General features: G+C 33.7%; 1 protein-coding gene across 2 annotated transcripts in view; it reads left to right on the top strand.

The window, feature by feature from the left end:
• Positions 1 to 12,081, top strand: part of Ae2 (anion exchange protein Ae2) — a 47,957-nt gene that overhangs the window by 16,369 nt on the left and 19,507 nt on the right. For both annotated transcript variants that reach the window (XM_089592244.1, XM_089592245.1), the window contains exons 2-3: positions 9,354 to 9,537; positions 11,056 to 11,137. In XM_089592244.1, the coding sequence (XP_089448370.1) occupies positions 9,354 to 9,537; positions 11,056 to 11,137 (266 nt within the window). The remainder of the gene's footprint in view (positions 1 to 9,353; positions 9,538 to 11,055; positions 11,138 to 12,081) is intronic.

The raw sequence follows: 12,081 nt of genomic DNA on the forward strand, positions 1-12,081 counted from the left end.
TAAAAAATAGATGACTATCGATTACGATACATGTGCGTACGTAGTAGAAATTGTGTGATCTAATTATAAACAACGATGCCTCTTTTATACATGGTACATCACACGAGTAAAACAGTGCATGTGTAAAAATCATAATAACGGCTCGTTGTATGTATTGAGTGCATTATTATTAAATGTTTTTTTTTTTTTGCTATAAATAATAATCGGTTGTATAGAAGTTTCATGGTACTATTACTGTGTGATAATATTGATGTATTTTTATTAATATTACAATCAACGGAAAAAAGAGAAGAGACACATCAAGAAAATCAAAAAGAAAAACCCATTAGGTAAATATTTTTCGAGTATATGTACAAGGCCATGCTATTGAAAATAACATCCATCTTTATTATTTTGAAAGTGGAAAGTCTTGTTTGTGTGTATTAAGCTACACATCGCCAAATAATCCCTCACTCAATATTTAAATTGAACAGGTGCTTTACCTGAAATTAAGTTAAAAAATGATAAACATCAATCTTCACTTTGGCATAAATTTAACGAAATTGAGAAAAAACAGCCTTGGGGCATCCCCGACTAAACTCGAGGTCTAAGTGATTTTTTGAATCCCACTGTGATAATATTTTTTTCTGAAACCATTTCAATACAATTTTGGCAAATCACCACTTATAGTTCCACTACATTTGGGGATTCCCTATTGTAATAGCATTTCAGATTTCAGAATTTCCTTGGTTTTTATTCTACAAGTACTAGTAAAAAAACAATTTTTTGTCACCCTGAATTGAAAATAATATTTTACTGATTTTTTGACTCAACAACCATCTCTACCATTATATACGATTATAAAAAAAAAAAAAGTACTGATAAAGGTTAATCTATTAGGTATTAAAAGTACAAAATAAAAGAAAAAAAAAAAACTACTGGTTTCCACCAAAAATTCTTATATCGATTCATACTTTTGTATACCTGTGAAAAGAATCCCTTGGTTATACCGATCAACATTAAAAATCCGGCTCACGTTTTTCTCAGAGCATCTCAAAAACCCAGCTATACTTAATCCACGCAGCACGAGATCAGCCACGTAAAAAGTATCTCGTTGTCCAAACAAACAAAAAAAAGCCCCAAAAGACAGAGCTGAGAAAAAAAAAAAAAAAAAAAAGAAGAGAAAAGATAGAATAAGAAGAGACTTACCTGCACTTGTCGCCTCTTTCTCTCTCTTTTTCTCCACGCGCTTCAAAATGGACTTTACTCGCCGGGAAAATCGATGAGGCACCTCCTACCATCGCTGCAACTATGCTGTATACCCACTATTGAAGAGGCTCGGCACTGCTTGTTATATTCTGCACTACCACTAACTTGCGCTTGACTAATGTATATCTCGGTAAGGACACGTGAGTTGCACTTGATGTAACGTATATGTCTATCTTCTCGCTCTCCCGAGAAAGGTTGTTTCTGATTTTTTTTTTTTTTATAGTAAGTTGACGAAGCTTCAATTGTTACAAGTAATGGTTTTATTATACTTCTGTTGACAAATTTTACGGGATTGGAGTTCAAGGAACACTAAAATTACAAAACAAAAAACTTTGTTGTTTCATGATAAAAATGTTGACGAGAAATGTCCTGTGGAGGTCGTTGGAAGATCTTATCACAAGTTTTACTCGAATTGACAACACCTCCGGGCTCTATTGGAAAGTTTATCATGAACATTTTTTTTTCTTTCATAAAAAAAATATTTTTCAGGAGTACATCCACGATGCCATCAATAACTCATTAAAAGAGTCATAATTGTAGTAATTTGATGTTTATTAGATGGTAAATGATGGTAAACTATTGTCTCGTGCAATGCAGTTGTTTTCAAATATATACAATCTCGTGTATTCCTTATACTACCAAACGTAAGATAACAATAGGTATAAAAATTCTCAACTGAAACATACAGCAGCTTTAATTATTGTGTTTGGTTGTGGAAGAAAGGTGTCAAAAAGTGTGTCCTCTAACTTGTTTACTACGTCTAAAAAAAAAAGGGGGATAAAACTTTCATGTTGATTGGTACGACACTACGTGCATCAAAAATTATTTATCTTTCACTAATCTTTGCTTATCATCATTTGTCATCGATTATATGTCTCTACTTATCATTGTTTATCACAAAAATATGGTGCCTCGTTCAATATTTTTTAGTTGAGTATAGTTTTGATAACTTGCTTTTTTCATAATTCAAGGTCCCTTTGCGTATTACTAAACAAAATAAAATTGATATTTTTGTTAATTCAAAGTTTACTCCCATTATTAGTATATGGGTAAAAAATTTGTGATGGAAACTGTTAGTGATGTGTAAAAGTTTTTTTTTTTTTTTTTTCAATTTTTTTTATGTGAGTTTTTTATTGTTGAAAAAATAAAAAATTAGCCTGAACTGTAACATTATTTCATAATAAAAAATAAAAATATATTATTGATTAGTGATGCATGTAGAAATAAGTAAATAAAATTGTGTTAATCTTTATCAATGTAGAATAAATTTCGTGTATACTTTTAATATTCGTAACTTATCGAGTAAATTAAAATTTTATGTAAGACAAAGAGCTTTGTTGCAAAGAAAAACACGTTATTTTTAAGAAAAACAAATGTCTCATTTTGTGAGATTCTTCATATTCATCAGCCTTCATCAGTGCCCATACTCTTGCATAAGAGCGAGTATAAATCAAATCTCAAAGAGGGAAACTCGCGCCATTTTTCAGTGCGATAGTGATGAGAAATGTCCTGCTCCTTCAGGAATAAGCAGCGGAAAAATTTCTCCTCCGTATAGAACCAAGAGCGAAGTTCACTTGACGAGAGAAATTATTTGCGCAGTACAGATGTTTGGTAAAAATTTTCTCAAACAACTTTAACGCATGCAATTAAAAGTTTTTAGTTTTACATGCCTAGAAATAGTATAAATATATAAAAATCCGTACATCACTTAAATATACACGATAAATCGTACTTTCTTTTTTCCTATTATTTTTTTCTAATCAGTCTTCGATTTCGCAATCGTTTTTTTTTTTTACCTTTGAGGATGCCTTTTTTGAAGAGTATAAAAGTATGAAAGTGCATTAGGAAAAGTGGGATTCTTGAAACTCCCTCATTGGTTTAAATTTAAGGTTTTTTTGTTTTTATTATCAAAGTGGAGAAGTAATCCATAAAAAGAATATTATTAATGGAATGTTATTCGAATACCAACTCGTGCTCGAGAAAAAGTTAAACTATAATACAATATAATCCAACATTCAGTCATTTCATGCTGGATTAATTATTACTTTGTTGCAGTCAGGAAGTACCAAAATCTGAAAAACTACCGTTTTTCTACATATATTTCGAAGTATCAAAAACACGCACAAAGGGCATTTAAGTATAATTAATCATCAATTACTCTACTTTACGCTCCTTTGGTTGTTGTACTAATAACTTCCGAGTACACGCGATAGCACAAATTCATCGCTATTCAGCAAAAGTGGAAAATAAAAAAAAAATCATCAAACATCCCGCGGCAAAAAAAAAGTTTGGGATGAAAAATGACCGTGTGTTTAACCGAGGGCGAAATGTGGAAAAGGTGGGTCACGAGGTTGACCCAAACCATGACGCACGCGAAGGCGAGAGGGAAAAGTAGGTACTAGTTTTTTTTTTTGTTTTTTTTCCTCTTTTCTTTACTTCTTGGAGTACTGCACCGAAATGTTTGCTCTTTGGCGTTGATTTAATTATATATGGCGCCAGTTTTCGGGGGCTTCGAGGAAAAAGTTAATTGCAAAAGCTACATGAAATGAAAGGACATCCTTTTGATCCTGGGACTATGGATTTCAGCGGAGAAAGTATTGAATGTCGCGATTGGTAATCCTTTAAAATGAATTTTCGAAAACGTATAAATTATCTCTTGCCTACTAAATTGATGATTTTATAGTAATTTTTGACATTTTTAGTCCACCGACTTGAATCATAAGAGATTATATATAATTACTTTCAATATCCACGCACACAGCGTGATGCATATTAAATTCCTACATTCATTGAAATATTGCGAGATTCAGTCCATTAGGGTTAATTGCGTTGAATCAAATTATAGTGAAAAATTTTTGTCATTTTTCTTAAGAGATTTCAGCCCTTGGGTTATCCATTACTCGTGGGATTCTCCAATTTCAGAATAAAGAATCTATCGTTTAAGCAACACGTTACCAAGAGTTTTAAGTATATTTGATTCAACTCTTAATTTCAAGGTGATCGCCTATTACAAATATTTTAAAAACTGTAAATATTATTATTGTTCTCATGCTTTATTTTGTAATTTCCATGTCAATATTCAAAGGATTTTGCCAGTTGTTTAAAAAATTCAACGACATAAAAAAAAAGTTGGAACAATATCCGTCATGCAACATAATGCACATGATTGAACTTGAATTAAAATAATTTCCAACGATGACATTTCACAATGTGAGCAACAAGATCAAAGCGCTAAAAGGCAAAACAGAACTTGTTGAAAGATCGAAGAAAAAAGAAAGGAAAAGTATCAAAAGCTCGCTCCTACGGGGAGAAAATAACGAGGTGATGCAGCCAATAAGAAGTCCAAGCACGTGGACTATCTGAAGTGTATGTGTATATACTGAATAGCAGCATCACCTCCGCTTCAGCAGCTATTGCCATGATAATACTTGTACGAGGCAATAAGGAAAAACTGTCTTTAAGATCTACCGGTGTTCGTCACGTATCTCTGGAAATCTCTGTTTTTCGCTGGAAGAAAAAAAAAAAAAAAAAAAAAGATGAAAGAGGGTAGGGGAGATAACGCCTTTATGATTGGCTCGGTGAATCCAGAGGGAGAATACTTGTATTTGAGACGATCGACGAGATGATTGTCCAGCTTATATTCACACCGAATGCATTTTTTATTTATTTTTTTTCCCCCCCCAGATTCGAAATTTTCAAGCTAAAGATTTTATTTCTCGAAACTTTGTACTTTATGTTGTATTATTATTATGTCCAGCTCTACAGGAATGACCTGTAAAATCTTGCCGTTTTGGAGAAGTGTTGAGTTGAAGGAACTGGTGTCATTGTAATGCAGTTTTTTTTCCCCATACCATTAGAAAAGTTAAACGAAAGGAATTTCAACTTGTCCATGATTACTTCGACGAGTGACATTGGTACCATCGATACAATTGTTGTAAAACTAATCGTAAAATTGCAAGTACATATGCGATGTCAATCGACATACATTTACAAGATGACTGTAGTTATATTTTTGTGTGACACAATCCACACGTATAATAAATTGTTTGGTGGTTGGCGTTAATCGATGTCTTGGAAAAAAAAGCCATTGGGCAGCATGAAAATTACACTCGTATGTGGCGATGTAATCAGTATCTCCGATGAATATTTTTTATTACGATAGTACAGTACGAGTCAAAAGAATGTTTTTGTTTTCATCCAGTTTTAGTGACAACAGCAGCCGTGTCGCTGAGAAGTGTGGGGAAAAAAAAAAAACACATCTTATTGTTGGACATGGCGCATTCGTCCCAACATATAAGGCGCTTTCTTTCCTAGAACCGGTGGCGCTTACATATTGATGAAGATACACGAACACGTTATTCGAACTGTCACGTTGACGAAAATGATATGACACTTCTTCTTACTTCGTCAAACAACAACAGCATCAAACATTCGTAAAAAGAAACACGTAATAAAATTACGCATCTATATCTGTTATCCATTGACTTACTGTGGAAATGGGAGTTGGATTACACTGCAGCTGCTCAGCCTAGAAATTAATTAAAAAAAAAAAAAAAAAAATACAATTAGAACAGCGACAACAACGGGATAGACACTCGCCAATTAGCGCAATAATGACAATATAGTCCGAAAATGACGTATATATATATTGCCAGAGACTCGAGCAAAAGCCGAATTCACTGCAGTCGCATGTATTATACACCAGAGACTTCCGCATCTCGTAGAGAAAAAGAATGAAAAAACATTGATCGCAGCAGCACCCGCGCGCGTGCAAACCCACAAATCACCTATCCGCGAGCGCAAAAAAAAAACCAAGAAATAAAAAAAAAAAAAAAAAATTCGGAGAGAAATCAAGAGAAAGTAAAAAGAGTTTTCTGCGCAGGCTTATATATATATACCCATGCACTTATACATAGTACGGTAAAACTGGGTTGTGCAGCAGCACGAGCCAAAAGCTCAAGTTCAAGGACGCTGCCGCGGCCACCAGCACCGCATCGACCGGCGCGCGACTTGACGAGGAGGGTGGCGCGCTGGCGCACACGTTTAAACATCATCAAACGTATGTAGATGTGTATGTGTATGTATAACGTGGATTTTCGTGTGTATATACACGTCGAGCCACAGTGTGGGAGTCACGTGTTTGGCTCTCCGAACAATATACTTATATATGCGTGTGCGTGTTCGGGAGCTTTTACAGTTTTTGGCACGAGAGCCCCTCTTTTTGAAGCTCTATGGTCAGGGGTCACGACGATGAGGTCGCTTTGATTTTACTTACAGATTAGTTTCGTACTGATCGCTACCGTTTGTCGTTTAATTTTTGCATCTCGATGGGAGACGGCACGATGAAGATATGGTGTGCAATTTTTTTTTTCTTTTTTTTCCAACCACCACTTGCAAGATGGAATGATGAGAGCTGAGATATGGTCCTTTGGTCGGGTGAAATTCGAGGGGACTTTAATAAGATTGATGCTCGATTGATCTTTCGAGGTATCAGTGAAAAAAGTGGATGGGAAATTTTTTTTTTTTTCCATCGATTGTAAGTGCTGTTGATAAAGAATTTCAAGTTTTAGAAGAGAGAGTGAAGTCCCGTGCGATCGTTGATTCTTTGAAAAAACTTATACGATTACACCCCTATCCATTTCCTTTTTAAATCATTCGATGAACCCTTTGATTTAACTTCCTTTTCATCCAAGCGGTTCTAATGACAGACCGACTAGGCGCATGTATACACATACCAAAGATTGATTAATCATAGGGATGCTTAGTGGAATGATTTCTACATTTTATTTTTATTTTTATGTATTATGTTTTGGAAGTGTGGGTTTAGGTTTGGATTTTTTTTATTTATTCTTGCCGACTAATGCTTACCCCCAAAGAAGAAAGAACTGCTTTACTCAATGGTATTTAAGTAATAGAAGACTTAACCAGTTGATTATTCACTATGTTCGTTCCCCAATCATGTGCGCGCATCTCTAGTTACTTAATGATGTCTGTAGTTATTATCAAAAAATAGGTACCCTTTCGATACTGTCTTCAATTCGTTTATTCGAGATAATTTATTTAATCTTTTTTTCACTTTCGAGATAAAATACCACTTCCACCAAACAAATGCCTCTAGTTTTGATTCGATTTTCGTAATCGGTAATAAAAATTGAGGATATATATATGATGTATACTTTCTAATAATAGACAACTTCTGGTATTGGTATCAAAACATAGAAATATAAATTTTTCTAAACTTATTTTTGTTTTATCTGTCAGGTCTGTCGGGTAAAATACTACGGCAGTGTGTTAAGATAATCCATGGTATTATTATTTGATCGTTTTTAAATTAGATTTTTTTTCAAAAATATCTAGTATCTCTAATTACGAGACGATATGTATTATGTAATCGGCAAAATAAAGTTGTGACTTGTAGCCTCCTTGATTTATCTTTTGTTCACTTTTCTTGTAAAATACCACAGTAAAATGTCAAAATTCCAGTGATTGGAGTCTGACGGCGTATAAATTGAATTTTTTGCGTGAATTCGTTGGTACCGCTGATTATTAAACGAGGGGTGTTATTTACTAATTTTTACTTTATCTTGTATTTTGATAATAATAAGATTTACTTTATTTAAGTCTAATTTTTTTTTTTTTTTTATCTTTAGAACAGTAGAAAAACAAGGAATATAATTTTAAGTTTACTCATCCTTTCGGAGAAGTGATAAAAACACTGAAACTCAGCAGGTACAACAATTGACAAATCTTTGGTCACAACGTAAAAAATTTCGCTTTCGGTGACAAGTCGTGTGCATCGTATGTTTGCCAGCCCGCAATACCCGGTCAACAATAATAATGCCAAGTCGGTTTTAATCCGCCGTGTAATTTACAACATAGGAAAAGAGAAAATCATCCCGCGATTTCGGAACGAAAAAAAAACAATCTTCATGCCACTCGACGAAAATCGCGTACAATTTAAAGTATAATGCTGCTGTAGCATTATCATATACAATCGTCATCATCTCGTCAGATTCTTATCGACAATGTAAACGTGCGGTGCGGCGCATTCTGTAGTTAACATACTTTAAATCTTACATAAACGCGTTAATCTATTTGCTCTCCCGTTCGTTGTTACGTGTATTTTTTTTTTTTTTTTTTTTCGCCGATTTGCACGACGTTTGCTGCTGTTGCGGATCTCGTAATTGAAATGACAGAATCCACGTAAAATTTAATAAATACGCAAATACTTATCTTGGCATCGTCAAAGTGCATTTATGTAGCGCCTCGGCGAGAACAAAGTTTTTTCCGGTCATGACGAGGAGCAAATTGAAAACGTGGATCTTGAAAAAAGTGTGCAACAAACTGGTACGCAGGATAATGTGAATTTCTAAAATTTCCAAGCTTTTTTGTTCTAGAAAAAAAAAAGATGTGGTAGTTGTAACAGTGAAGTGATAAAGTTTCATAAATTAGTCGTCGTTACGAGTGCTCTGATTTTACGATTTTTGAATTAACCCACCGACTGATAAAATTTCCTTACAATGTTCGAAAAAAATCTTCATTCTTTTTATACAGTTACACAAACCAAAAGATTTACCATCGAATCTTCGACCAAGCAACCGCCTCCATAAATATTTTTAACTTTTTCGATTCAACTAGGTCCGTCTGGTGAATTATTTTAAAAATTCTGTACACATATCGTTTATTTTTTCACGTGACCAAAAATTAACAAAGATTGACTGCTTCAAAGTTACTCGTGACATCATAGGTTATGTGCCCTGTGACGTCACGCACCCCCACTCCAGAGTTTTATCTTCGTCAATTTTTATACTTACTTATTCGAATAAACGAAAAAATACGTGTCCAGTGGGTTTTTGATAATTTCTCTGACTAACTCAATAGACTAGAATAAATAATCCTCACAAACAGTACTTTATAGGTTATTCAAGCATAATAAAACTTGAAAAATGTTCTTCCGTACTCCGTGACAATTGACTTACATTTTAATACGCAGTAAAAAAAAAAAAAAAAAAAAAAAACGATTATACGTACTAAATGATGTTGTAAAAAAAGTGATAAAAGAGGTATAGTAGTTTGACCAAATGTGGGCGTTGGATTGATTGCAGAGCGATGGCCATGGCCCGGAAACGGTTCAAGAGCTGGACGAGGAGATGGAGAAGGTGTTCGCGATGGACTCAGGGGAGAAGTTTGACGTAGCCCGGCTCGGATCACCATCGAAATCCATCGGATCGGATCGCGATCGCGGTCGGGGACCCAGCCTCGCCCGCTATGGCGACCGAGGCCTGGACCGTAAGTATTTTTCCAGTTTTTTTTTTTAACAACACGCTGTAAGGTATCTTTTTACTTTGTTTTGTTATCATCATTTTACAGTATCATATAGAGCTGCAAAATTTTTCTTGTCAGAATCAACTTTTGAGGGTCATAAAACTGAATAAATAATGATGAATAACAATTAAAAAAAATTTTCTTAACTATTGCTACTTGAGAAAAAATTATCCAATTTCGATAGACTTGATAATTAGAGTTTTAAAAATGGCCTCGTTCATAATCCACAAGCATTTTAAGACTAAAACTAAAAAAAAAAACTAAAAAAAAAAATTATATACCTCAAAGTCTATTCACGCCTGAGTATATTTTTATTAAGAGCGAAAACGACGATTTGTCTGATTTAATAATCTTGGCACGGTTGGCCAAATATTACGACACCATCCGGCGTAAACTACAGTCTGGCTTTTATTTTCAATGCCACTGCACCGCTTGTGATTCGAGTTTTAACGTCTAGTCAGATTTGATATCATACTGTCACTATATACGCTTCGGAATAAATTATTATAAAATACAAGCTGATTTTTAATATTTAACTGAAAAATTTTTCACGTAAACGTCGCTTCCCAACAACTCATTGAGCGTTTCAAATGTTATTTCCAATTATGATTGCGTGCAAATACAGAGTGAGCTCGTGATCTACAGTTTGTGCCCCTAAACAAAAATACACTGTTGCATAAGTCTTATTCACTTAAAATTTTTGTACAAGTGATGCAACGTTGTGTTTGGTAATTATAGGAATTAGAATGTATATAAAAAAAAAAAAGAAACAATCAAGCTCTACAATTATATGGAAGAAAAAAAGATGTGTAATCAGAAGGTGCTCAATTAAATGTCAAAAATGTCAACATAAGAATAAACACATTTGGCTACAAACTTTTTTTTACTTGCTAATGGGCCCTTATAATTTGATGGACTTCTTAAACACAATACACATGTTAAAGAGCTATTTATGATATTGCTTACGATGGATGTGCTTTTTTAATTAAAAAAAAAATTTTTCGTTTTTATCAATATTTTTTTGAAATGTGTAAATATAAAAAAGTTATACCAGTCCAATTTACGTATTTGACATTTCAGGATTAAGCATTAAGTACAAAACTTGTGAATTTCAGAAATAAAATGTTTGCTCTGAGTATATTTTTCTCGAAGGCCAAGTATAAGTTTTCAATCCTAAATTTTTTTTTTTTAATTAATAGTATATCTGTAAATCTATCAAAGATGGCACTTGAACGCATAAAAATTAATCTATATTGATTTGGTGAAAATAATAAGTTTTTGCTTGATTTACATGCAAAAGCGCATGTAAACAATTCTGGTGAATGTACTGGTTGAAAATAAAAATTGAAAATTACTCAGAAAAACAGGTTATCGTAAACATTATTAATTTTATTTACGAACTAAACTCTTATTTTCTGTAAAAACTTGGGCTACTTATCATGTATAAGGTTGACAGTGAACTTTTTTTTTGTTTTGTTTCAGAACACCGAAAAAAGAGCTATCCACACCCGCATATGCCATTGAAGAGTCTCCACTCGAGGTCTATGCGACGTCATTTATCACCGTAAGTCTCGACCTTTCATCAACAGCATGTCCCTAGTTAGCTCAACACTGCCGATACCACGTATAAAAATTTCAAACGAAATATTGACCTTCCTCCAACTGCACATGGACTCCACCCTTTTGTTCCGCGGTGCCAATCAGAAAAAGGGGATTAGGCTCCATTAATACCATTCCTCTGTCTTTCCTGGTGATTTTTCATTGCGAGCCTTCTTTCGTTTTTCTTATCATTCAATACAAAAATAGGAAAAAAAAAAAAAAAAATACATTTACATAATGAAAAATCTACCAATGCATCTGTGCACACCCCATTTCTTTCTTTTTTTTTTCTGTGCTCTCAGGCGTAAAGCCGATGAATTGCACGACTCCTACTCCAAGAATAAAACACCACTCCCTCTCCGCGAAAAAAAAAAAAAAAACAGGTCTGCCGCACTGAATACTCAATTTTTTTCCACCCCCTCCCCCTTTTTAGATAACATTTATGCTTGGCACGTGTCTGCTCACGCGCTTTTGGGGTATAGATCTTGTGGTACATGTTTTTTCAAGAAAAGCAACGATAATTCGCAAAGTGTTGCATTCGTTGTTGGTTGATTGTATTACGATTTATGGTTTTTACGACCAGAATGACGCATCGATGAAACTGTGGGGATCCCGGCACGTATTTTCGTGCGTTTTATTGGGGTTTTTGTTTTTGGATGTTAATTTTGTTTTTTGTCACGTAAGATGAGCTTTTTGAGGAAGTGAGAAAAAGAAAATTATTATTTTATTTTAATATCATTTTATTGTGGTGAATTATTCGTTATTCGTAAAAAAAGCGAAGTAATTTAATGCACAAATGGTAAATTAATTAATTAATAATAACATTAATCGAATACTGTAATGAAAGGTAACAAAACTTTTTTATTATAAAATTAATCGAATAACTAAATAAAAAAGGAAAAATTTTTT

This window comes from Copidosoma floridanum, unplaced genomic scaffold (assembly GCF_036245765.1).
Source record: "Copidosoma floridanum isolate Cflo_tuat_1 unplaced genomic scaffold, Cflo_Japanese_pri ptg000014l, whole genome shotgun sequence".
NCBI classification, from domain to species: domain Eukaryota; kingdom Metazoa; phylum Arthropoda; class Insecta; order Hymenoptera; family Encyrtidae; genus Copidosoma; species Copidosoma floridanum.